The sequence below is a fragment of the Brassica oleracea genome, chromosome C8 (genome assembly GCF_000695525.1).
Source record: "Brassica oleracea var. oleracea cultivar TO1000 chromosome C8, BOL, whole genome shotgun sequence".
Lineage (NCBI taxonomy): Eukaryota > Viridiplantae > Streptophyta > Magnoliopsida > Brassicales > Brassicaceae > Brassica > Brassica oleracea.
Window position 1 is genome coordinate 18,591,375 of NC_027755.1, and position 26,590 is coordinate 18,617,964.

At 36.7% G+C, this 26,590-nt stretch overlaps 5 protein-coding genes and 2 long non-coding RNA genes across 11 annotated transcripts in view; 3 read left to right on the forward strand and 4 right to left on the reverse strand.

Moving 5' to 3' along the window:
- The first annotated feature begins 1,561 nt into the window (after nucleotides 1-1,561).
- On the forward strand, nucleotides 1,562-3,356 carry LOC106310360. Of its 2 annotated transcripts, none has more exons than XR_001263771.1 (4): nucleotides 1,562-1,779; nucleotides 1,860-2,214; nucleotides 2,640-2,981; nucleotides 3,081-3,356. It is a non-coding gene; the product is annotated as an uncharacterized LOC106310360 (long non-coding RNA). The 2 variants fall into 2 exon arrangements; XR_001263770.1 differs by having other exon boundaries at nucleotides 2,707-2,981.
- A 689-nt stretch (nucleotides 3,357-4,045) lies between these two features.
- LOC106312171 (myosin-binding protein 1-like) lies at nucleotides 4,046-8,124 on the reverse strand. Of its 2 annotated transcripts, none has more exons than XM_013749582.1 (4): nucleotides 7,797-8,124; nucleotides 5,645-7,371; nucleotides 4,452-5,552; nucleotides 4,046-4,344 (listed from the first exon to the last, which is right to left on the reverse strand). In XM_013749582.1, exons 2-3 carry the CDS (start codon nucleotides 7,317-7,319, stop codon nucleotides 4,486-4,488), a joined length of 2,742 nt encoding a protein of 913 aa, XP_013605036.1. In that variant the 5' UTR covers nucleotides 7,320-7,371; nucleotides 7,797-8,124; the 3' UTR covers nucleotides 4,046-4,344; nucleotides 4,452-4,485. The 2 variants fall into 2 exon arrangements, with proteins under 2 accessions (XP_013605036.1, XP_013605037.1); XM_013749583.1 differs by lacking the exon at nucleotides 7,797-8,124 and adding an exon at nucleotides 7,457-7,526.
- A 698-nt stretch (nucleotides 8,125-8,822) lies between these two features.
- On the reverse strand, nucleotides 8,823-10,189 carry LOC106309660 (myb-related protein 306-like). The gene is made up of 3 exons (XM_013746739.1): nucleotides 9,959-10,189; nucleotides 9,731-9,860; nucleotides 8,823-9,613 (listed from the first exon to the last, which is right to left on the reverse strand). Exons 1-3 carry the CDS (start codon nucleotides 10,089-10,091, stop codon nucleotides 9,073-9,075), a joined length of 804 nt encoding a protein of 267 aa, XP_013602193.1. The 5' UTR covers nucleotides 10,092-10,189; the 3' UTR covers nucleotides 8,823-9,072.
- Nucleotides 10,190-11,558: 1,369 nt separating this feature from the next.
- LOC106307188 (vesicle-associated protein 2-2-like) lies at nucleotides 11,559-14,999 on the reverse strand. Of its 2 annotated transcripts, XM_013744064.1 has the most exons (10): nucleotides 14,823-14,997; nucleotides 14,545-14,644; nucleotides 14,126-14,249; nucleotides 13,721-13,791; nucleotides 13,504-13,585; nucleotides 13,118-13,233; nucleotides 12,865-13,044; nucleotides 12,208-12,660; nucleotides 12,051-12,128; nucleotides 11,559-11,972 (listed from the first exon to the last, which is right to left on the reverse strand). In XM_013744064.1, the coding sequence occupies exons 3-10, from the start codon at nucleotides 14,172-14,174 to the stop codon at nucleotides 11,859-11,861; spliced, it is 1,143 nt and encodes a 380-aa protein (XP_013599518.1). In that variant the 5' UTR covers nucleotides 14,175-14,249; nucleotides 14,545-14,644; nucleotides 14,823-14,997; the 3' UTR covers nucleotides 11,559-11,858. The 2 variants fall into 2 exon arrangements, with proteins under 2 accessions (XP_013599518.1, XP_013599517.1); XM_013744063.1 differs by lacking the exon at nucleotides 14,545-14,644 and having other exon boundaries at nucleotides 14,823-14,999.
- Nucleotides 15,000-16,282: 1,283 nt separating this feature from the next.
- Nucleotides 16,283-16,954, reverse strand: LOC106312192 (probable histone H2AXa). Its single transcript, XM_013749609.1, has 2 exons — nucleotides 16,673-16,954; nucleotides 16,283-16,581 (listed from the first exon to the last, which is right to left on the reverse strand). The coding sequence occupies exons 1-2, from the start codon at nucleotides 16,877-16,879 to the stop codon at nucleotides 16,360-16,362; spliced, it is 429 nt and encodes a 142-aa protein (XP_013605063.1). The 5' UTR covers nucleotides 16,880-16,954; the 3' UTR covers nucleotides 16,283-16,359.
- A 60-nt stretch (nucleotides 16,955-17,014) lies between these two features.
- LOC106312191 lies at nucleotides 17,015-21,500 on the forward strand. 2 transcript variants are annotated; one of them, XM_013749607.1, is made up of 17 exons: nucleotides 17,015-17,322; nucleotides 17,439-17,507; nucleotides 17,583-17,676; nucleotides 17,770-17,835; nucleotides 18,038-18,103; nucleotides 18,188-18,270; nucleotides 18,435-18,486; nucleotides 18,561-18,635; nucleotides 18,919-18,986; nucleotides 19,067-19,115; nucleotides 19,200-19,284; nucleotides 19,371-19,472; nucleotides 19,641-19,692; nucleotides 19,783-19,834; nucleotides 19,940-20,056; nucleotides 20,139-20,723; nucleotides 20,801-21,500. In XM_013749607.1, the coding sequence occupies exons 1-17, from the start codon at nucleotides 17,300-17,302 to the stop codon at nucleotides 21,320-21,322; spliced, it is 2,160 nt and encodes a 719-aa protein (XP_013605061.1). In that variant the 5' UTR covers nucleotides 17,015-17,299; the 3' UTR covers nucleotides 21,323-21,500. The 2 variants fall into 2 exon arrangements, with proteins under 2 accessions (XP_013605061.1, XP_013605062.1); XM_013749608.1 differs by having other exon boundaries at nucleotides 17,016-17,322; nucleotides 17,601-17,676.
- A 4,324-nt stretch (nucleotides 21,501-25,824) lies between these two features.
- The window catches only part of LOC106312193, a 1,653-nt gene continuing 887 nt past the window's right edge, over nucleotides 25,825-26,590 (forward strand). The window contains exon 1 of the long non-coding RNA XR_001264146.1: nucleotides 25,825-26,199. This is a non-coding gene — a long non-coding RNA (uncharacterized LOC106312193). The remainder of the gene's footprint in view (nucleotides 26,200-26,590) is intronic.

Below are 26,590 nucleotides of genomic sequence, written 5' to 3' on the forward strand. Positions count from 1 at the left end.
GCTCTTATGCGGATTCGGGGTTTGCTTGGGTCTCTAGTAGTCAATCATTTCCCCTTTTCTTCGGCTGTAAATCTCCTCATCTAGAAGACTTGAGGGCGAAGTAATTGATAATAATAGATAGCGGGCAAACTTTTGAGTTGGAGAAGAGCACTTAGATCAGAAAGTAACTGTTGCAGGCGTAACAAGCGTGTACCTAGAGGAGTACCGTCGACTCTAGGTTCTCTGTTCAGCGGAGGATGTCTGATCTCAGACTATGGGGAAGGAGGAGGTGTATCTGAACCAAGGCAACGGCACCCATGGTGGTATACCGACCGGAGTCGCGGAGGACCGACGATGCTCGCCAATCGAGGTAGTTTGAGATTTGAAAATTGACTAAAAAGGGAAAGTGAGACAAGATTGGTGAGATGTTCAGAACGGGAGCAGAAGATCAACCATCATAAAAACGGAAATAACCGATGGTTCAAAGGAAACCAGGAGCCACTACCGAAAAGATCATAAAACTCTCTTGAGAAACGTGTCTGGGAGAGAATATCCTCTCTTGAGATTTTAAATTAAAATTTTTATAAGTTTCAAGAGTCTACTACACATTTGATACGTTTTGCCTGAAGGTGCACCAAAACAATGTGATGTCACGGTAGGCATAAATGAAATGTGTCTTTGTTACATTTTAAGCCAATAATTATTATTCGGGCCAAAGAAGGGCGTTTTTCTCTTCTTCTTCGTAGTCTCCCAACTCTTATTATTCTTTCAGAACCGAGAACCAAAGTTATCTTGATTTTTGCATGTGAAGTTAATTGATCCCCTATACTATATTTGTGAAGTGATTTTGCCACATGTACTATATACAATCAATTTTACAAAACAAATATGACATGGCTGCTGAAATTGATGACATGGCTTTCGGAAAAATACATGTATAATTTCATTTAATGTTGATTTATATTTTTGGCAAATTTATTAGAATATGGTAATAATTCATATATTACATTTAATATTGATATTTCTTTTTTGTAAACTTTTTTTTAAATATGGTAATAGCTCATACATCATCTATAAAATAAATATATTCATATATAACATTTCAAATTTTGAAATATTATTATTTTTGTATAATTATACAATTTGTATTACTAAAGCTTTCAAAAATTTCTACAATTTTTTAAAAATTTAAATATCTAATCGTAAGATCATTAGTTTTTATATACAAATTTTATAAATATTGTTTATGCTAATTTTTTGATAATTATACAATGTTATATCATTTTTATTAGTTTTATACAAATTGATTTAATATATATCAAATCTATATTAAATATTAGTAAGAAAATAATCAAATCTATAATATTTAATGAAATTTATTTTTAAATATAAATTAGATTTAAAAAATTTCTTACGTTAACTAAATATATATTGGTTAATTAGGCAGACTAAATAAGGTTATGGCTTATGAATGGGCTTGGGTTAATAAAGGCAAGGCCATCTATTATACAAAATTCTTCTAGGGCTGGCTAATAATAAACCGAGATTTCTTAAAATTTGGAAGATTTGTTGGTAAGAAAGATTGGCTTTTGTGTTCTGGTTAAGCTAAGGAGGATATGGGGGACTCGGATGATGATGATTATGTGGATATAGGAAGGCCTGATCTAGTAGGCCTTCTTCCCGATGAGATTTCGACACGTCTGAAGGATGAACTCTTTAGCACCATACAACCAGAACATCTAGAACTGATGATGGGAAGATTATCATGTTGTTTTGGCAGCAGCAAGCGAGGAAAAACAGGTACATTAACTCTTTGAAATCACCACATTACTCTTTCGATATCTTATTTCTAACAGCACACAGCTTGTTTTGTTTATTAGCTTTACAGAGAGCTTGTGGAACTCGAGTTATGGAATGAGCTTTCTGGTCCTATTCGAAACCAAAAGAGGCACATCCTGTGTTGTTCCTCTGTCCCTCAACTCATACGTGTCTCCAGATTGATTTGCGTGGACAAGACCCAGCTGCTAAAGTCGGTCATACCTGCGACGCCTTTCAGTTCATGTTAGACCACGGAGGAGTGCCTAAAGAAAGAGTGCTTGTGTATGACTGCAATCAACACCCTCCAGCTGATCCAGAACCTCACATCACCATCAACTCTTTTGCCACCTTAGAAGAAGCACTGGTCCAGCTCCGCACACAGCCAATCGGGGCTGAGTTCTCCCAACTCTCGGTGAGGTATATATCTTCTTTTTTAACTGATTAAATTCAGAGAAAAAGAAAAAAATAACACTAAATCAAGTTTTTATTCCCAAACTAGCACTCAAGATTAAAAGTCACAAAAATAGCACTTAATGTTTTATCAAAAGTCACAAACTTAGGGTTTAGAGTTAAAGGGTGGGGTTTAGGATTTAGAGTTTAGGGTTTAGGGTTTAGAGTTTAGGGTTTAGGGTTTAGAGTTGAGAAATGAAGTTTTGGGATAAGATTTCAAATTTTGAAAAATAAAAAAATTAAAATTTTCAAATGATAAAATTAGAAAGGTGCTATTTTGGTCATTTTAGTTTTTGAATGCTATTTTTGTGATATAAACTTAGAAAGGTGCTATTTTGGAGATTTGCCCTTAAATTTATTTCAAATCATCATGATAATTGGTTTTTGTGTAGGATGACATTTACTATGGACCTACAAAGGCAAATTCTTATTTCCTCGGTTATCATTGTTGACATACAGATTGTCGACAATGGGGAAGTTATTGCTATCTGCAAATCGAGCAACGGTACGAATGTCAGGGAGTAATGGATACTTCCGTGTCTCTTTAGCTACGCTTCACATGGTCATTTCCATCGCTGATGAGGAGACTGCAGAGATTGTGAAGGTGATGACGGTGACAGTGACGGTGAAGATGAAGATGAGTCTGAAGCTGAACCCACACGCAAGAGGAGGATTACACCACCGAAGCGTCAGAACTTAAGAAGAAGAAGAAGAAGCCCGTGCCATGACCATAGGTAATTTCTCATTCTCTGATCAATTTCTCTGCTGATTACCATTGAGCAATCTCTCTTCTCTGATCTCATGTTTTGTGTTTGTTATTTTTTTGGTTGCAGAGATAAGAAGAAGCAGAGAAGTGGCTGAGAATAAGAAACTAATGGATTTTGGATCCGTGTGAGAGAGTGAGAGCTTCTTTTTTGTTTTCCCTTTAACCCCTTAAAGCATCTGTTATCTATAGTAAAGGGAAGAAACTAATGTCTTTTTTTGTCTCCTCTTAACTCATCTCTCCTCGGTTAGGTATTTTTGCTGGTTAGGTCTTGTTTGAAAACTTGTCAGGATTCTTATGTGTCTTGAGTCATGCGATTCTGCAATATGGCTTCATTATTGACACTAATATAATACTCTGCATCTATGATGATACCACACTTCCTGTCTAATTGTTTGTTTGAGCTTTTCTCTTTTTAATGTGATCCTTCCAGCGCAGCCTCTTTTCAGTTTAGGGGGTACTAGTTTGTTTAACATTATAATCTTGTGGTTTCACTGAGTTTAGTCTCTATGCATGGTCTTGAATTCTGATCTTTTGGCTGCTGGCATTGCTTATATTCAAGTTACTGTATTTTGCTTGCACAAGTATGTATGCTCTAGTGATAAGGGATTTCCGTCTAGTTGTTTGGGATACGAGAAATATTTCTGAGCCCATGTAATTTAGATGTAGTGTGTTTTGCAAAACTATTCTTTATTCCGTTTAAACTATTAATATTTGCATCCGAATGATTTGCACTAATGTCATTGTTTTATCATAGTCTAGGTTCAAATCTAAGAATAACAATTATATATATGTATATATGTTACTGATATATTCTCTTTGCCTAATTTAGTTTTTTATTTTATTTTTCTGTAGAAATAGATTGGTTATGTTTTCATTCTATTATGTTTAGTATAATTTGAACGTTTCCTAAAAATATATTATGTAGCTTATAATGTATACCTATAACTCGTTCAAAATTTACAAATCATTTGCAAAGGAATATCAGTTTAACAAATGCTTTAGGCTTTTTCACCATATTTGTATCAATGCAAGTAATTAAAAAATATTAAATGAGAACTTCAGAACAATACTCCCCACCCCACACACACATTCACTCAATCCTATAAGAAAACATCATAAAATTACCCCAAAGAAAGTGAAAACTTACAAAGTGATTATGCACACCAGACCCAAATATATGAATTGTTCCTGGAAACTGTAGAGTACTGAGATTATTATTCTATACGAAATTAGGAAAGGCCACGAAGAATGTGCTGTACAAATTCCTTAAGATTTTACACCACTGTTGCTTTCTTTAAGATTGCTTTACAATATCTTCTCCACAAAGTTATCTAAAATAAGAAAAAAACAGAACAACACATGAATTTGTACATTCTGGCCAGAAAAGATATTTGAAAACTCCAATCAACACAAAAATAAAACCAGTATAGAGGAATACCTTTGTGAATATTGTTTACAGGTAGAAGCGGCAATCAACTCTCTGTATGCTTATGTCTTTTCATTCTGAGGGTTTGCAAATGAGAAGCTATTTCCTCAACAAACTGTATACCTTCACTCCCATACCCTAGAGAGTTCACAACATGCTCCAAAAGATCAAAGCATCCCTTAAGCTTCTCTACTCTCTCACGTAGCTCAGTAACAGATTCTTGTGTTACTAAGTTATCAACAAGAGCCTCACCATTCACATCTTCTTGCACCATGTTCTCAATCCTCTCCAAACAACTAGTGATATATAATCTCTCTTCATCAAAACCAGTTAAACAGTTCTGTATCTTCTTATTCTCCAGACCCCTGAAGTAATCAATCTCAGCTTCTAAATCTTGAATAACCTTCTCTCTCTCAACAAGCAACTCGTTAAGTTTCTGTATCGCCTCCAGATCGTACTGAGCTTGCTCTTCCATCATCCTAAGGTTCTGCAAAGCCTCCATCTGAAACGTAGCCTTCTCTTCCTGCAGCCTCGTGATCATAGCCATCGCTTGGTTCGTAGCAACAGCTGAAGCGCTTCTCTCTTCCTCCAGCTCTTTGTACAAACCGGTGAGAAACTTCCTGTCGTGATCAACCTGTCTTTTCAACCTCTCAACCTCGCTTTCTCCTTCTATCTCGCTCACGGAAACACCTTCTAATGATAAGGTGCTCTCGTTCCTCTCCAGCATTCTCTTTTGAATCAGCAACTGCATATCTTCATAGTCTAGGTTCTTTGTCTCCTGATCAACAATAGATATCCTGGGGCTTATACGAGAAGCTGAGATTTGAGTGAGTAGTGCTTTAAGGTCTTGGCTAACTCTAGAAGTGTCTTTACTCATCCATTGCTCTATATGTGCTTCTCTATTACTCTCGTTGTGTACAATGATGTTTTTGTATGCATCAGCAAGATCCAGCAACTCACCACCTCCTTGAGTCCACTCACCTGAGTCAAGGTTTGTTTCTGCTGCTACTGACATTGAGTTGAAAGAAGAGGATTCTGAGTCAAGAGCAGCTTCTGTGTGAGAAACCATCTCAGACAATGTAAGAGATGTTTCTTCCTTGTTGTTTGATACACCTGTTATGAAAATGTGTTTATTTCATAAGAGACTAATAACTATTTCACAATAATTTAAATCCTACAGGAAAAATGGTGTTGAGAAAACTTACAGTTTTCATTTGAATATTCAGGCATGGAGTTTGTAGATTTTGAAGGTGATACAACTACATATTCAGATTCCAGAGAGGTCATATCAGCTTGGTTTGTGTCCTTCTCCTTTGATGTATCAACATGGGTTTCAGTTGTAGTGAATGATTCAGGAACCTCTTCTGGAGATGTTTCATGGAGGGGAAGAAGTTCAGTTTCCTTTGAGAGATGTTCAGGAGTTTCAGCAGCATCTGATGATGTTGAAGTAGTGACATCATTGAGGCAGACAAGCTCAGTCTTCTCAGTCAAGGCATCTGCAGGACTTTCCGTAGAATCTGGTGTTAAAGAAGTATCTTGGAGGTGAAGCAGCTCTTCTTCCTCCTTCTTTAGAATAGCCTCTCCCACTAAGACATCTTCAGAAGTTTCAGCCGCAACTGATGTTGAAGTAGTAACATCATTGAGGCACACAAGCTCAGTCTCCTCAGTCAAGGCATCTGCAAGACTTTCCTTAGAATCTTCACCTAAAGAAGTTTCTTGAAGGTGAACCAGCTCTTCTTCCTCCTCCTTTAAAACTGTCTCCTCCACTAAGAGATCTTCAGGAGATTCAGTTGCAACTGATGTTGAAGTACCTGTAAGCTCTGTCTCCTCTACTAAGGCCTTTTTAAGATGTTCCTTAAAATCAAATGTTAAAGAAATATCTTCGAGGTGAATCAAATCTTCTTTCTCCTGCATAACAGCTGAAGAATCCTCTATGCCTTGTGATGTTAAGAGAAGATGATCTAATGATGTGATCTCTTCTTCCTTTAACACCTTCTCTGATGTTCCAAACACATCATTGATTGGACTAATCTCACTCACCTCCATTAAGGCATCTTGGAAGTGAATCAAATCTTCCTTCTCTTTCAAGACATGTGCAGAATGTTCCATGGCTCTTGATGTTACAAAAATACCATCTAATGAAATGATTTCTTCCTCCTTCAACACCTTCTCAAATATCTCCAGGTCCACATTTTGAATCCTATGATCCTCTTCTTTAACCGCAACACCTTCATCTTCTGAAAATACATCTTCTTGTTCTGTATCTGAATGAATCTTTAGCTCAGTGTACCCAACATGAGGCAAATCATTAAACCTGACACTTTTCTTGGATGCAGTAGATTCTTTCCCGGTTCTTAAATCACCAACCAAACCAATCTTGGTTAGTTTTTCCGGTTTAGCCAACCCCTCACCAGTAGAATCAGTTTGTGGTGTCCACAGCTGATTACAACATGTGCAGTGTCTTGGACTTTTGCTTGGTTGGTCATCCAACTTCCCAACCAATAATTTGTAACTTTCAGCATTGGACTTATTGGTCTTATCAAAGGAGAGAAGGCAAGCTTCACACATTCCACGGACATCTACAAGCTTGCCATGAGATTGACAGTAAACCAACGACGAGATTTCTGATCTGTGTTTAGAGCAAAACATGTCCCAATGAGATGTCTTCAAATCTTTTTTCTTCCCAAGGATATGATCAAGCCTTGAGCATATAAGACATGGAGACTGGAGGTCGGAGTAATCTGCAAACTTCGTGATCACGTAGGTGAATATGGAGTTAGCAAAGAGCATGACCATCAGCAGCCACTCGTTGAAGGCTAGTGCCAAAGCTCTTGTGAAACTCCTTGAAGTAGTTTGAGATTTCATCTGTGTAGTATCCATCTTGTTGGTATAACATATAAAGATCAAGAATCAATAATAGCAGGTTTCAAATCTGCAAAATGCAAATCAAACATTTAGTTAAGGCTAGAAACAGATACAAGAAGAGAACGTTGACTAAAACTAAAACAAGGGCATACATAGAAGTTAAGCTTATGATCCTTGTCTTGGTCTATTTTCCACAGTAAAGAACAGCTTTTCCAAACATAAGTATTTTTTTTTTAATAATTGGACTACTCTAGATCAAGTGTTTCCTACAATAAAGAGATCTAAAAGAGAAATAGACAGCTCAACTTACAATTTTTTGGGGGGAAAAAAAAGAAGAAATCAAAATTAGAATAGAACGATCACACCAAGCTAGCTTAAGAAAGATATACTAAAAGAAGATGAATAGTAGCATCAAGGGGCACACAAGTTTATACGAATCAAGAACAAAAACATAAGCTTGGTTCTGTTATCTTATATGTAAAGGAAGCTAACCTTTTGATCATGAGGTAGGAAGGATCACCAGAGTCAGTGGAAGTATATTTCTTTTTGGATCGAATGTTTTGATCACAGAGTTCAAAGTACAATAATTACAAAAGCTACTTGCTCTGTTTTGTTTGATTCCAAATTTTTATTATTTTATAACAAAAAAATACTCAGAAAAGGAGAACACTTACATAGACCCAGCTAGGACTGACAACCCTCGAATTATTTAATAAGCCTAAAAATAATTTTCTTTTTATTTGAAACATTGAATGAGATCTATTTGATTGACCAGACCAAACACCAAGGGAAAACAAAAGATAAACATGGTGGAAACAGACTAGAAAATGCTTTGACAATTGGCAGTATTGGTGCTAATTCTAATAATTATACCTTTTTATTAATATAAAATGCTTTTGGTAGTCTTTAAAACGAATAATCCTTTTTATATGGTAGGCAAAGATTGAAAGTGAAGGTGGACGGTGAAGTCAGCTACTAATGGCTGCCGAAAGTAAGCTTGGTCCAAACCCAAGCTTGACCAACTTGTGTCGGCTACAGGCCCATTTCAGACCTTATCACCGACCCGTAATGGATGAACAAGATGTGATATGTTCCTCTTGCATGATGAAATGATAAACGTCAGAAGAAAAAAATAGAATATACGTATTTTATAAAAATGCTAAATTATTTTCGAACTTTAATGCTTAAAATTATAAGTTTAAGAGAAGAAAATGACTACCATATAACATATAGCGCCATTATTGGAGGATGCTCAGCGATCATTACGTATGGGTTTCTCTTTTTCATATACGTTTAACCATCTTTAGTATGGATGGCCTACATTCATTATTATTTCTAATTTCTTCAAATATAAAGATTACACGTTTTCGTGTATGATATAAAGCCTTAACTTACATCTCCCATTCATCTTTTTGTTATGGACTAAAAGGTAACAACTAACAAGAGTTCCAAATATATTTTTCACATTCCATTGACGTTGATCAACCTCTAATAAACTGATGTGATTTTCGAGGAAGCTCTCTTAATATTACATAATATTTAACCTCTAAATATAATATTACAAATTGATAAATAAGTAGACAAGTTCAGATTAGTTACAACTTATGTAGTGAGCATTAACTAAATATATATATATATATATTAGAGAAACCAAAAAAACATATGATATTATGTATTTTGGTTTCTTTATTTGTGTCTATAAAATTAGTGGTCTCATTAATAAGATTCACAGGGAGAAAGAAAAAGAGAGAGGGGGACATCTCCTAAATTAAAGCATATTAGAGAGCTCCATCAATGGACTCATCACCTCCATTTGACCACCAGTATTTGTTTCCTCCAAAAGCCATTTCTCAATAAATGTCAATGGTGGAGTAGCATCACCATCACCATCACCATCACCATCTTCTTGAACATCATGATCGCATTTAACGTTTTCCTCTGATTTCTTTGGATGAACATGGAATCCCTGATCCCAAGAACCTTGCTCATATGGAGACTCATCATTGTGATGATCCATGAGATCGTTCGTCCTGTTTTGCACTTTTTGTTCCAAGAAACTAGCCGTGCTACTCTTTGGGGATGCTCTCATCCAACCTTCTAGAAGGCGAGAAATGTTTTCAGTGCTTGAAGCATAGGTAGATCTATGATTAATGGCGTTTCTTGTGGCTGAAGTTTGCAACGTGATGTTTTCTGAAATGCTTCTCTCTTCACTCTCAGACTTGTTAAGTTTCTTCTTCAAATGGGTGTTCCAATAGTTTTTGATATCATTATCAGTTCTTTGTGGTAGATATGAAGCTATGGACGCCCATCTTAATATCCAACCACATCCATATGTGGACAATAAGCCAAGTTAGGGTTCATATCATCAAGATTATAACAAAAAGAAAATTTAAAATAAGAAAAGAGGTGTTGAGTAATGAGATTACTTGTTACCCAATAGGGCTTGTAAGTGAATGATCATTCCCTCCTCATGAGGAGTGAAGTTTCCACGTTTGATTCCAGGTCTCAGATAGTTTGTCCATCTCAGTCTACAGCTCTTGCTGCATCTCAATAACCCTTTTAGATGCCAAAGATACAATCATCAGGACACATATGCAAACAACAACTGAAATAAAATAAAATAAAACTAGAAGAAAATATGTTAAAGTAATGACCAGTGTTGGTGGGAACAGATCTCCAGTTTCCAGGACCATGTTCTTGGATGTAAGAAACAAGAATGATGTCTTCTTCAGGAGTCCATGGTCCTTTCTTGATCCGTATCTTGTCACAGCATGGAGGCCTCCCCATCTTTCTCTCTCTCTCTAGATCTCGAGTTTAATAATGCTGATCTTTATAGATGTATGAATATGTATATTATACATAAATGAATTTAATGCAATATGTGTATGTATATATGTGAAATTAATTGGGTGACTTAAAGAAGAGGGAAGAGCTTTTAGACCTGCTTTTCTTGACAACCTCTTTTGTATCTACCAAGCTCACGAGTCACTCTTGCCTTTTCCATTAACTATTTTACGTAGTCAAATTAACAAAGATAGTTTGATCTCCATGAAAAAATGTTTATCTCCCCTAATAAAACGTTACTGAATTATTTAGTAAACGATCCACCAAGTTTATTTATCATCGAGTATTGCCATAAAAGGAACTCTAGAACATATTCTACATAGTGTATCGGTGAAAATAAATAGCTTGATATGGAACTTTCGTTCGTAATTTTACTTATGAACATTGCGGACTTGATGGAGGATTCGTGCATGTATTAACCAAGACTTGCAAGCTATATGACATTTTGGTGAAAGTAGTTGTAATGGGTGGTAAACATAAAGTGTGATAGGCATGGGCATAATATCCGTAACCCGAAATCCGAACCGAACCCGAACCGAAAAATCCGATCCGTATCCGGTCCGAAATGTAAAAAATACCCGAGTCTTTTAAGGTGGTACAAAACATATCCGAACCCGAAGTGTTATTAAGCGAACCCGAACGGGTAACCCGAACGAAGAAACTGATCAGAATGTCCAAAATAATATACAATATAATTATATGAAACATGAATATATATACTTCAAATATTCAATTTCATATTTATTTTGATATGTTATCTAACAATAAGTATTTAAAATTTAAATAACTACCTTAAATACTTAATTATATATAAATAAATATATATTTCTTATGTTTTACTTTTAAATTTTAGATTTTATTTCGGGTATATCCAAACCGATCCGATATAACCCGAATCCGAATGATATATGATTACTTTATGGGTTCTATGATGTGATACAAAACCGATCCGAACCCGATGTGTTATATCCGAACCCGACTCGTACTTACAAATTTACTAGAATGAGACCTATGAGGTGTTATAAAAGAGAACCGAAATCCGAAAAACTCGACCCGAACGCCAACAGGTGCCCGAACACCCAGACCTAAAGTGTGACATGAAAACAGAAAATTTTACATTGATTTTCTCCATGATTAAAGGGAATCATTCACTGCAACTGGGACATCCTCAAGACTCAAGTTTAGAAAAACTAAATGCAGAATTTAGTGTAACTTGGAACAAAATAGAAAACCATAATCACACAACTTTTCGTATACAATTTGAAGATATATAAAAAGTCACATTTTGCTAATTTGCTTGCCTCTCTGGATTTGTCTTTTGTTGTACAATATCACGCACTACCCGTTTCCCCATATGTCAACCAATAGTATTACCCATTTTTCAAAAGAAAAATAAAATTGCCATTTGCGTTCTTTGTAATATACTTTTCATGTCGATGCTTAAAAGAGTTACAACCATCATTTATCGTTATTATTTTTTCTTTAAAATAGAAAGTAAAAGAGCAGAGAAACAAAGCCAAATCATCATACCGTATGTCCACTTGTGTCAACTAACACTCGACGCTATACAGTCTATAATAATTCATATTAAAAGTGCCTGGAGAAACATCATTATGACCAAAACGAGACCAATCATTAAGCTCCCTTCCTTTGTCTATATATTTTCTGACTGCACACTTGCTAAGAGATATAAAGGGAGAGACCGAGCAGTCATGTGCGCAGACAATACCCGATAACAATGCTGATGAATGCAACCACGCATACAAACAGCAGAGGGAACCCAATGTGCACTTCTTTCACTATCTTCTTCGTCCTCATCTCCGCCTGCATCACCATTATTACTTGTGGTTATTAAAAGAAACAGTTATGTAAGTCAGTCACTACTAACTATACTACTCTCACCAGCTCTTGTTGCAAGCTTTCTCTATGTTGAGAGCTTATAGACCGCTCCTCCATTAGCTTCGAAATGGTTGAATCAGCCTGCATTAGGTTTTTAACTCGTTAGCAGTGCATAGAAGATTGCACCTAAGTTATGGACTTCTATATTTCATAACCAAACCTGTTTTAGCTTGGATTCAAGAGCATTGACTTTCAGCTTCATCTCCTCAATGTCTTTAACCAACTTATACTCATCCAATGCTTTGATATTCTGAGCATCTGTTTTCTGCTGCTGGACAACGTCTCTGTCTCTATGCATCTTTGGTTCTTCAGGATAAGTCACACTGTTGGCTGAGGGTTTTCGATTAGCAAACCCTTGGTCCCCAGAAAGATCCATGGCCATATTCGTGGTAGTACCCAAATCATGTGTTGGCTTTATTACCCTTCCATCATCCTCATCCTTATGAGACCTAATAAGATCAGAGTCAGCTTCTTTTGCCATTTTTGATGAATCGTAGCCACCACCTTTAGTTGCCTTTATGTCATTTTCAATAAAATCTATGACGCCTTTCCTTGGTTGCTTTAACTCATCATGCCCAACCATCCTCGGCGGCTCCTTTACAATCTCACTCTCCTAGAAAAATAAAGATTGAAAATGAACAAACAAGTATAAGAAGCTGCCTACTGGACCCAATAAATGTGAATATAGGCTAAGCTAAAATGAAGTTGGAGTTGGTGGGAATGAACTACACACACTGCTTGACGATTACTCTTCATATATTACCAAAATCTCAAAAAAAAAAAGCTTGGCTGTGAAGAGAGTAAATACTCTTCTTACATATTGTGGAGGAAGAGTCTCTGATTGACCATGTAATCGATCCTTGGGGATGGAATCTTCAAATAATGCTTCCTGCTTGAGTGTCCCCTTAATTGGAGATAGTTCAGGTGAGTCAGAAGCCATCACGAGAGTGACTCTCAGTTTGTTTTCCTCAATGTGTTTGCCTTCCGCTTTGGAGAACTGAAAAGAATAAACGAATGAATATACAGACCAAATAACCGAATTTCAGGACAGAGAGGCTCAGAAGGATTACCATGCTAGCAGTGATGTCTTCATCAGTTGTTTCCTCAGGCACAGCAGTACTCTGGATTAAGAACTTGTCCTTGCAAGCCATATCTGGAGGTGGCTCTTTGAAAGCTTGCATAATCACTGCAATAACATAAAACTTGATTAGCAATTCCATCCGGAGCAGATACATCTTCCCTTTTGGACAGCTACAGTTTGAACTCTGAAAGCCTAGGTTCCTAAGACAATGTCCAAACGCTGAGAGACAAAGGAAAAATCTATGCAATAATATAAACATTTCAGTTCGATTCCCACGCCAGTACACATCATGCAACACCTTAATCCCACGGACCGAAGAAACGTAAGTGCAAGAGATTCAAGCATTGTTCGAAAGGATATAAATAGTTGGCATACCAGAGAATTCGCAGGTTGATTTTGGTGCCACAACGCCAACATTTGGACGGACACAGTACTTCTTCGGTGATGTAGTCTTGACCTGTCAAAACACCAAAACCACAACTATTTTAGGTGTCTTATTCAGAGAAATAATTTTCCTCAGAAATTTTAAAGATCTTAGATATCCTGAAGCCGGATAAAAAGAGAGAAGAAGATTGAGAAAATGTGTTCAGACCTTAAAAGCAACAAAAAGATGGGTTGTATTGGTAAGCTGTACCACGCAGGTACTCTGCTTCTTGAGATCAACTACAAAAGAGAGAAACAGTTTAGTCTTTAAAAAAAAAAAAAACTACAGATGTTTTGAAAAGCAAGGCAAAAATATCCTAGCCACTTCCATCTTCAGAGTATTACACAACACACAGATGCAGCAGCGTGAAAGTAGTTTGAAAGTTCCTCAACACAACAGACACCTTAACATTACACAATGGCACTACTATGACAATTCTAATTCCAAGGAAATAATTGACAATTCAGAGAAATCAGTTTTCCTTTTTTTTAACGAGAACCACAGTTTCTAGTAACTGAAGTAAAAAAAGGTCATTAAGCAAGTGATAAAGAATCAATCGTCTTGACAGCTTACCTACAAACTTCAACGTTCGTGGTTGAATATCCAACAACGGCATATTCATGGTTGCTGTGGCTAAACAAACTCGAACTCACAAACTTCAAACAGCTGCCCACTTGCAGGAGGACTCTCTCCGCACCTATGTTAACAAAAATTAAGAGGATATAATATAACACATCAGAAATCACTCAACTCATGAAAACATTTGATACTCTGAAAGTACATCAAAATCAGATCAATAGTCCCAATCATAAGACTCTCTCTCTCTGATTAGAACATAACGAAACGTAACCAACCCATTCAACCAGCACACGAGCGAAAAAAATCTATAAATAAACAAAAGGTAGCGATTCGCGATTCAAGTATGCAGGAAAGTGAAACCGCTACTAGTTTATCGTCGTCAATCGCGTTCTCAAACGCGATTCTTTTTTTACCTTAGCGATACCGCCGACACTAACTTGCTTGTCGGCAACGCGTTTTTCGAGTATCGGGAAAATCAAAACTCCCAGCGTTTAATATTCGACGACGACGTCACTGTAGTTCATATATTCAAAAAAAACGAAAGGGCAAAATAGTAAACGACGGCGTTTTCGAGTCGTGATCCAGTAAAATAGAAAAACTCAGATCACACTCATGGATCGGATCTTCCAGAGCCCTAGTGATTTCTATTTCACAGAAAATTCCTAAAGGAAAATCGAGAAGAAAATATTACCGTGTATCCACAACGAAGAACAAAACGGAACTTGAGATGGGCGGAGAAGCAGAGATCGAGAACTAGCGAGAGCGGTGGGGTTTCTCTGGAAACCTAGAATTAAAAGAAAACAGTGAAGGCCGAGTATATGAGGAATGTGTTCAAAACATCAAACACACGGGGAAAAAAAAAAAAAAAAAAAGTATGGTGCTGAGATGGAGATGGTTAACATTTGTTGTACCTAATGCCAATTTCACTAAAAAAAAACAAATTGTTCTGCGGTGGGTTATGTAACGGGCCTGGGTATTATATTCGATTAAAAATACATTTATAAGTGAGATTTGGGGATAAAACAAAAATTTTAAGTGAGATTGCAATTTGGTAGATGCGAAAATATAGGAGAGAATGTGATTGGGTAATAAATGACGCTTTTTAATTAAATTTTGAATGCCTTTTGAAGAGCGTATAACACGCGTGAATCGTGAGTCCATTCCGATCACCAACTCTCTCTCTTTTTTTCTTTTTAATTGCTTTCTCATTTATATGGCCTTTAGCAACGCTAAGATTTAATTACGTAATCAAATATTATCCCTAAAGACCTCAACAATATAAAACGTAACGCCAAAGAATATTAAATTTTCTCACTCAAAACAAAAATTTATGATTGGAGTTGTGAACACTACACAACAGCTCATCCACATAACTCAATTGTTATTTCATCGGTGAACTGATTATCAATCCTATCAATTTGGGACGGTTGTGCATATTTATTTCAGTAGCGGAATTGATGTGTCATTAATTAATCTCATAAAGAGCGGTGAGAGAGAGAGATAGTCCACTAATTTATTTTAACTGGGAGCCCACAAGCTGAGATTCCAAAGAGTCCACCAGTTTTAAATGGGGGGCCCATTTGCTCTGATGCATTATTGTTTTGTACTTGGTTACAGCATGCCGATCTAGAAGTGTTTTGCTAGCTGTATATGTTTGGGAAGTGACCAGAGATTAATAATGGTCAGTTCAGTCCATAGAACCACACCTTTTGCTCCTGATGGATTTTGTCAATCGATATAATAGACTCGGAAAGGTTCAACTGACTGACCTTTGGTCTATCATATTGCAGGCATTATTGGTCTTCAGGGCTAAGTTGTTACTTCTTCAAGGAAGATAGTAATGTAATAAGGAGGCTCGAGACCTGGCTTAGTTTGTGTGTCTAAGCTTAATCACTAGGTATGTAATTGCATCTATTGCTAAACTTGATCGATTAAGTACTGAAAAAATCATATTGGGAGAAGTCTATTAAATAGTTTTATACATTTATCATTTCTTTCAGGCAACAACAGAGATACTCCTCCAACTTAGATTATCCAAACCGAAATAAATACTGAAAACGATTCTTGGATAATAGTTATAGTTTTAGGCGTAGAAGATTACAAGCCGACCACACACATACACATATAAAGTTTGATTTCGATTTTTTTTGGGGCAAACCTTACGATATTAATCAAGAAGCATATATTAGCTAAAGTTACATCCAAAAAAACAAGAGATAAAATGAAACTCAAAACTCTTGAGAAGCAGATCCAATATCTCCTTTGTTCTTCCCAACCTTGGAAGGCAAAAGATTCGAATGAATATTCGGCAACACTCCTCCGTTAGCAATCGTCACAGCTCCCAGAAGCTTACTCAGCTCCTCATCATTCCTCACCGCAAGCTGAATATGCCTCGGGACAATACGCGTCTTCTTGTTATCCCTCGCCGCGTTTCCAGCGAGCTCCAACACCTAATCAAAATCCAATCGAATCCAATCAGAACGAGAAATGATACGAAATCTAACTAATCTATCAAATCGAACCGATTCGTGATAATAATACCTCAGCGGCGAGGTACTCGAGAACGGCGGAGAGGTAAACCGGAGCTCCGGCACCGACACGCTCCGCGTATTTACCGGCTTTGAGGAATCTCGCGATTCTTCCGACGGGGAACTGAAGACCGGCTTTCGAGGAACGAGAGACGGACTTGGTGGCCTTTGGCTTTCCTCTCCCTCCTTTCGTCGTGCCGCTTGCTGCGCCGGTGCTCATCGTCTCTTTCGAATCGAAATTGAATAGAGATAGTTGGTGAAAGTGTGAGAGCGGAGATGTTGAGTGGCTTTAGGGCTTCTTTGCTCTTCTCTATTTATAGGCTGCAAATATTAACTCTGATTGGTTAGTCTTAGAGCCCCGCGGATTGCCAGCGTGGCACTTAATCTAGCCTTAAAAATTGAGTTGATTTGTTATCGTCCGTTCATATTTTCAACGGGGGAATAGAGAAAGACAATAACTAGAAGGGTGTCTAGTAACAATTAGCAAACGTTATAAGGACCACGCTGAGAAATTATAAATAGCTGAGGATTAAACTGCAAACTATACAAAAGTTATAAGCTACTGCCTACCAGCTACGTCGTGACGCCGTGACGGTTTGGGATTAACTTCTCGGAGACGGCTGAAGAAGAAGAATCTTCAATGGTGATTCCGACGAGTTCTACGTATTTGCTCTTCTCTTATACTGTGTGTTTAGTCAAATATTCTATATCTGTGTAGTTTGACTTTTTCCGATTAAAAAAATAGAGTTAAACGAACATTCTCCATTGTTTACGTATAGGTTGAACCATCGCAGTGAGGTTGTCGAGAGCAACAAAGAGTTTCACGCTTACTGCTTCTCCCTCGCTAAGTAAATTGATTGATCTTTGTGTCTCTGCATTTCTTTCTCAATTATTCGGTGGAATCTTCCGTAGATTGAAATTAGGGTTTTCGTGAATTGCAGTCGTATCGATGCCTCAATTGGGAACGATGAAGTTCCCGTGGATGCTCAAGAGCTTGCTAAGACACTCCTCAATCAAGTTTGTTTACTATTTTTGTCTTGTAAAGTTTCAATTTTTCGAGGTGTTTCTTCTTGTCTGGGTTAGTTAATGTTTCTGTGTTGTATGTTGCAGGTGTGTCGACGTAGATGTGATGATGAAACGAAGGCAGTGATAATGGTGCTGATGATCTCAGTGAAGGTAACATAAGAACAGAGTTAGAATTAGTAACTCTTGCGATCGTTATGAATGATGTTCGTTATGGTCACATTTTGGTAGAGCCACTACATTCAAATTTTCTTTCAAGTTTGGTGATTTAGATATAACGGATACTGTGTAGTGTATAGGGTATATACTTGAGGTATATACTATATATGATACTATATTTATGTTTCTTGCACAGACTGCTTGTGAGCTTGGATGGTTCCCGGAGAGAGAAACTCAAGAACTACTGGCTCATGTAGACTCGGTATGTGTAGTTCTAGACGAACTTCTATTTCTTTTTAGGATATTCAAGATTTTTTATTTAGTTGATGTTTTTCTTCGTGTGCAGATGTGGAATGGTTTCAGCGGTCCTGAAAACGTCGCCTCTGGTCTAAATAGTCCCGTCAGTCTAATTCTTCAGGTCATGGAGAGGTAGGCTGCAGTTTTCTTATGCTATTTTAACTTATGAGGAATGAGTAATTGAATATATCTGATAGCTTCTTAGGCAATCTTGTTCATTCACTTATCTCACACTAGCTGGGGTGCTAAGATCGCGATGTTGGTTTGTTTGAATCTTCTCCTTTTTCCTTCTGTAGGTTCTATCCATTTACAAAGCTGGGGCAAATTCTTGTTTCTTCTGAGTCGGAGGTGATTTTTTTTTTCTTATTCAGTTCTGAGCAGCTTTTAATGTGTGCTAAGTTAGTTTTTTTCTCTTCTGGCAGGCAGAATCAAATATATTGATGAAGGACTTCTATATTTCAAAAAAGATGTTGCAACATTCTCCCAAACAGAAAGTGGTATGTGTTGGAATTTATGTTATGGATGCGTTTTGTTTCTCTGCTAGTCTTGGTGCTACCTTTTGCGTCTTCATATAAATTCGCTTTTGTCGCTCATACTGTATTGTGCATGTGTTGTTTCTCCTGCATTAATGGTTTTAGTGCAACTAGGTATGTAGATGCATGAATGTTCTTTTAAGCCTAAGTTTAAGCTTTGCTGGTCGTGTCACTTCAGCATTTTAGATGTTTGGATCTTTGTTAATCTATCCACTTATTATGCTTAATGATCTTGCTTGCTCTTCAGGGACTATTTGTTTTCCGGACAGAGGACATAAGCAAATCTAGTTGTATTATACATCCTCAAGAAGTCAGGTGTGGTTGTATTGCTTTCCCTTTTCCGTTTTGGGAAACAGTTTCTGTATGTTAACTTTGGCTTTTATGTGAAATTGCAGCTTTCTGTTGAATGGAAAGGGCGTTGACAAGAGATATGGCTTATCAATGGTTTGTGCATTTCGCTTGTTTCTCGGATATCTTTTTGAAGTACTTACTATTTTACAAGTAAATTGTTTATTGCAACTTTTTCAGGATACTGGGCCGCAGTGTCCAACGAATGTTACTAGCCTGCTCAACGCTGGGTCAAATCTTCTCCAAACAATAGGCTGTTTTGGAGGTTTCTGTTCAATTGATATTTTAGACATCATCTTTGTTTCGTCTTCTCATTTGCAGCGATAATGATTAGATGTCCATTTGTTATAGGTAGTTACTTCATTATTATTGCCTTGTTTGATACCATATCACTGCCGGCCAATCCGTTGCTGAAAGATTATGTTCGCTCTGAAGTCACTGAATCAAATTCAGGTGAGAGCTTTTAGTCACTAGGAGAAAAAATCATTCGCTTAAGGTTTATTGCACATCCCACAATGAAGTCATCAAGTCATGTAGTCATTTTGCATTCATACATTTTTTTTCTGAGAAAACTCTTCTCTAGATCAACCATTGTTTGTCTTTTTTCATTTTTTTCTGTAGATTGTGACATAATTGAAGGCCCATCAAGGATATCTCTCAGTTGTCCTATCAGGTACGGGGATGTTATTCTAAATTTACATCTAAAGAAATTGCTTCCACAGTTACCTGAACCTTTAAAGATTTATCATCACCATTGTAACAGCCGGACACGTTTCAAACTTCCTGTGAAGGGTCATGCCTGTAAACATCTTCAGGTGACGCACATTTTCTGTTTAGTACGAGAAATGATAGTATCAGTCTTGTGTTTTGATATCTGTTTAGTACGAGAAATTATAATATATTGTGATTTTCTGTTGTAGTGTTTTGATTTGTGGAACTATGTCAAAATAAATACGAGAATACCATCGTGGCGCTGCCCGCATTGCAATCAGTCTGTCTGCTATACCGACATCCGTGTAGATCAAAACATGAGAAAGGTAAGTAGCTTTACTACTGCTACTTGGTGGTACATCTTTTTACATCCTACATTGTATAACCAACCTTGTCCAATATCCACAGATTCTAGAAGAGGTTGGATGTAATGCTACGGATGTGGTTATCTCTTCTGATGGATCATGGAAGGTCGTAACGGAGAACGATGAGAATGTGGGAGCTGTGCCGGAAACCACTCATGGACACGGGGACCCAACTAGTTTCCAAAACCTGGGGCCTACTGTTTTGGATCTTACCAGAGATGAGGATGAAATGGAAATATCCGGAGGCACTCATGTCAATGAACAGAAGCCTTGTGTATCCGAGATTCAGTGTCCGTCTTCTGCTTCAGCCGACGCACTGCCAGAGTTACCCCAAACTTTGAATACTTTTGATGGGCAGCAACAGTTCATCAACTCAGCAGCAAGAGATGTCATTCGTACCTACCCATATCCGCTAGAGAGATTAGCTACAAATACGGCCAGCTTTCACATACCAATGCCTGGTGCTCAGTCTTCTCAGTTTCAAGGGTCACATGTTACGCCGCTTAGAAATTGTCTTGGGAGAACCACTGATTTGATGGAGAGATGGAACCACATCTATGGAAATAGCACAACTCAAACTCCATTGACATCCATGCCTCCTCCGTTGCATCACCAGTATGCAATGCAGGTTCGTCGTCCATTTTTACTCAACTGTTATGTTCTGTTTTTCATCTGTTTAAAAATTATGTTCTCATCTGTTTGCAGAACCAGAGGCTTCCCAGCAGGAGCTTGTCCACTGTACAGGACAGATCGATCCCATCTTCCATTACACGTCCCCAAACTTTAGGTGTCAACTATGGAGAAACCTCCGTCCAGAGACACATGCAAACACCTGTTCAAAGACGGAATCTTGGTGGCGCAGTGTCGCGTGAGTCCATGAATTTGACTCCTGCTAGCACAGGAAACTGGCGGCCACCACAGATCCGTATGAGAGGCAGTCTAATGCCAGGTTCCACGGGGTATGACCACATGATCATTCGACCCACTCAGCCGGTTCAGACGCAAGCTCAAACACTTCCTCAGGCAACAGCTTATAATAATATGCCGGTTCAGGCACAAGCTCAAACACTTCCTCAGCCTCAACCAACATCTTACTATAACAGTCTCGATGATGAGATTCAAGCATTTTTGGCTCTACAAACGGAAGCTGGAATCGGTTCAGTTCCCGTGGGTGAAGGTGTTGGGACGCAAGGATCGGTCTGGTCAATGCCTCCTGAGACATGGTGATTTTCTGATGGCTTTAGCCTTTAGATATGCACCACAACGGTTTGTAGCAATAGCATGAATCCTCTTTAACACAATCCAAATAGTCATACAGGTCGATTTTTCTTGTTACTAACCGGTTTTGGCTTCCGGTATGTATAATGTATACTTGGTGTTTTGTCCGCACATGTGGGCATAATCATCTTACGAACACTTATTATTTTGTCTTATTAATCCAAAAATCGGCATTATAAAATTCTAATTGGTGAACGTGTTGAAGGAAACAAATGATGGTGAATTTTTTGTTCCTCAAAATTAATACCAGATATGTTGAAATTTTAGTTAAATTATTGAAAGGTAAATCTTACTTTTTTATTCTAAATTTCCCATGGAGGAATGAATTTATAAGAAAAAAATTTCCTGTGCAATTTTGATAAGGAACAAATTGAACAAAAATTCATATTTTTTTTTTATTTTTTCAATTCCTCGAATGAAATTTTATTTTTTATTTTGTTCATTTTTTTCATTCTTCTAGTGGTCATCAAATGAAGCTATAGTGTTTCACGGATTAAACTTAAACTGGTTTAAAGTAAAAGCAAAAAAATTGTTTTGAATTCACTCACAAGTTAAGTTATTATTTATGATTTTAAATAGTTAAATCAAACATCAAATTATTTATATATGTCAAAAAACGTTCATCAAACTATCTACTTATCATTGTGTTTAAAGTTTTAAAACACTCATATATTAGATATAGTTTAGAAAATATCTTTATATAAATATTTTTGTTTGACTAATATTTAATTATAAACTGTTTTATATCTTAGTTTTTTAACCTTATAATAAAAATATTGTTTTCAGATAGCAACACAATATAAATAAAAATTCTCTTAATTTTTAAATATATTTCAGAATTTTGTTATATTAGTATAATTAATTATTTAATATAACATATAAATTTAATATTATAAAAATAAAATGTGTGTTTTATTATATATAAAATTCATCACAGGTTTTGTGAAAATTAATAAATACTCAGTTAAAAACTAATAAGAAATCAATGACCTATATAAAAGCATAAAACCTAATAAAATATGACAAATAAGAAAACAAGAATTTTAATATAACATATGGATTTAAATATTATTAAATCAAAATTCGTTTTTAATTATATATAAAATTTATTACAGATATTTTTTTAATTAATAAATTAGTGATTATGCTAAAAATTATTAATAAATTAGTGATTCAGCTAAAAGTTATTAATAAATCAATGACTAAGCTAAAACCTAATAAAACAAATAAGCGAATTGACTAAAATCGTGGAGAACATGACAAATAAGAAAAATCAAAATTATTATATATCTAATTGCATATTTTATAGTTATATTATTTAAACTAATAAATATGGACTCAACTTAAAGCTATTAATAAATTAATGACTCAGTTTAACCTAATTAAAACATGAAAAATAAGCAAAATTACCTAAAATTATGGAAATCATGACAAATAAGCTAAATCACTTCATAAATAATAGTATAGATGGGTATTTTTTAGATTTATAAGCATTTCTGTATTTTTTAATCCTTTTGTAATAAATGAATCCTAAAAGCTTTAACGTAAATCCAAAAAGTTTAGATTCGGGTACGTCATTTCAGGTGTGTATTAGTGCGTTTCTTAATTTAAGCAGAACTTAAAAACACTCACTAGACATTAAACAATCAGATGATATGAGTTTTGTCCGATATGTACATCATGTTGCTGTGGTCCAGGCATAGTCCATTTCTCAACATTCATTTCATAGGCCACATAGTTCCTTTCCTATCATGTTCCCCCAAAATCTCAATTCACCTAAAAGAATAACGTTTTAAATACCTTTTTTGCTTACCTAAAATATTCGGACATCTAACTCATATTTCTTTCGGACTTCAAAAAAAACTAGAGAGCATGTTTTTTTTTTTTTGAACAAAACTAGAGAGCATGTTAAAATAAGTTTATTTCAACACCCTATTTCATGGCTTTTAAAACCTGTACCGTTATAAGATACACCAATCTATACCATCAACACTGGTTTATGGTTAATTATCTTTGTTAACATTTGTCATTTCTTCCATATATATGTAATTGGAACTTGTACTTGGAATTTATTAAATCTTAAGTCTTGAAACCAAAGACAAAAAAAAATACTAATTAAAATCATATCACCAATTAGAAAGAAAGCAGATCTAAGTTATGCATTGGTAGGTACTGTGTTCATCATGCTAAAAACGTGAACTATTCAAATAAAATAAACACGAACTTGTTGGTATTGTTCTTTCACGAACATCAAAGCTCGCTTATTATTCCATACCTTCTGATATTATAATCAAAAAGACATTATTTGAGGGGAAATCAAAGATAGGAAAGACGACAAGAGAACATTATATGAATGTATGATTACCAACCTCGTGGCTGCTTATCATCGAATATTGGAGATCTGCAGGAAGGAGATGGTTGGGCATCATTGCTCGATACTCGTGATTTGACCGTATTCGTCTTGAAAAGTCTGAGTACTTGCCGTTAGCAAGACAAGTAACAAGTCAAAAAAATTTACTACTTGCAAAGACAAGACAAGTATCAAGTATCGTTTTATTTTTTGGTATTTGCCTCGTTACTCGTTACTTGTTACTCGTTCTATAAAATACTTGTTACTTGCTAAATAATTTTTTTTTGGTAAGAATGTAAAGATTACTATTACCAATTTTTCAATTTTTGACAGAAGTACAATGGCAACAAGAAGCAGAGAAAATAAAATAAAAAACTTAAACACCGATTCGATCATGACAATACAGTGACAGACACAACAAGCAGAAGCCACTCTTCGGAGCTCTCAACTAATTCGTACCAACGCTTGCCGCAAAAGGAAGAACCACAGTTAAGACGAGAGTCGGAACCCGATAATTTTGGCCTCCCCGATAATCCGCTCTTTATGATTGGCTCGACCAAGAACAGCTCGAGATAGACATCATAAGCATCCACCAACACGAAACAGACAGCTACTGAAGAGCCCCAGTACGCCCGCATTAACAAGACCAAACATTTATTCGGACGCAAAACCTTCAAGGAGCCATGCGCCAAGAAACTGCACAAAACGGGGCGAGAAGCAGCCGCAACTCCACACATTACACTCTGGGCTACCACACGAGCCGGAAGAACACATCCACATGAGCTTAAAGCGCCCGCGCACTTGGCTCAAGTGCTGGGATGACGAGTTCAAGCACATGGAAAACACGAGACGCATCCTAACCGAATGACCCAGCGGTTAAGATAATCTCAACATGGACAGTCTCCGAGAACCAGAGAAGTTGACCGACTCGAACGGAACCAGAAGTAGATGAAGAATAGCCGTTAAAAGGACACCAAATGAGACACGAAGAGTTCCTTTACGAGCGCAAAGGGGAACGCCATGACCAGAGGGGGACAAGCAAGCAGCCCGCGAAGAGGTTCCAAACCCAAGCCATAGACGACTTCTCGTCGGAGGCCCAATCGTCAGGGCACGCGCCAAGATGAAGACCACCGGAGACGACACATGACAAATCCGAACAGTCCTACAAACACGCTGATGGAGAAGACCCACACCGCACCTACTGAGCGTTGGACAACCTGAACCGCCCTACGACGAGACACCACGCGTAGGGAAAGCTCACGCGCTGCCGAACATCTCCACAGGGACAACGAGAAGAGACGGGAGACAGGTAGACGAGCAGATCCCGAGCGGAGAAGCCACCCCTCCAGAGCACGCGCTACGAATCGATGGTATTTGTCGTAGATCTAAGAATGAAAATCGACCACCAACAGATCCCAACCCCAAAATCCAACCCTAACCACCAGTCACCGCTACACCTACCTCGCATCTCCACTAGGAAATCAATACGGCTGTCGGCTTCAGCCTAGGTTTCTCCACCAACGAATCTCGAGACCCAGGGACAGACACATATCGGAGGCAGCCAGAGGATGACAGAAGAGCAAAAGAGAAAAAAGAGATAAGGGGAGAGGAGCCCTCCGGCAACGTCAAACGGACAGCCGTGCCGGAGGCAAACGGAGGTTACGACTTCTTTGGGAGTGAGGGTTAGAGAGATAAGGTTAGAGATATTAGGTTTGTTCTTTACAAATTGTTTAGCCTTAGCTAAATAATACTTGTTACTTGCAAAAAAATTTGGAACATCGAAATAAAGTAAATGAATAAAATGGAGGAACATTGAGTTTCATATGGTCTTTCAGTATTTTGAACGCTTACTTTTATTTTTGTTTATTTCTTTGAAAATTCATGTGTTTTTGGATATTAAAAATTTAGAATATGTATCTTTTTTGTATGTAATCAAGAGACAATTACTTGGTTTAGCAAGTACAAGGCAAGGCAAATTACTTGCAAGAATCAAATTTTTTTCCAAGTACTTAATAAAACAAGTATTTGTTTCAAGGATGTCAAGTATCGAGTGGTAAAAAAAATACTTGGACAAGACAAGTCAAATAGCAAGTAATAAAAAATCGGCAAGTACTTGTCTGGTGCCCACCCTGACATACTGGATCCAATGCACCACGAGATGATTCCCACTAAATAAATGAATAAACAGGAGTCGCACTTTTTTTTTTTGAACGACTTAACAGGAGTTACACTTTTTATCTATTTTTTCTTTAATAACTGCACACTTTTTTATCGCTTAACCAATATCTATTTCTATTATTATATTTTTCTGTCTGGAGCTCCACTTGTCTGTAACTGTAGAATGTTCCCATGCTTGTATAGTATTTGTCTTTATATTTCTAGTAACAAGTCACATTCAAACAAGCTCATGATTCCAATTTCCAACTCGCACGACGCATATCATATCAGTTTTAGCCCATGATTCCCGAGAAGTGTCGTATAGGGGTGTTCAATCCGGATATCAGTTCGGTTTAGGTTCGGTTTTTTTCGGTTTTCGGTATTTCGGTTAGTAAAATATAACTACCATTCTAAATCCATATTTACTTCGGTTCGGTTCGGTTTATATACCGTCGGTTTTCGGTTTATTCGGTTTTATACCAAAAAAAATAATTATTTAGTTTGAAATCATATTATATGAATTTTAGAGTCATATTGTCAATACAGTCATTTATTAAAAATATATTACATGTTCAAATAAATGAACAAAAAAATAAAAATGCTTCTACCATCAAATAAAATAATTAAATCTATAAATAAAATCAAAGCTTGAAATTTTGAAAATAAAAATATGAAACAAAACAGAAACATGAAAGAAAAGTTTTTCCACT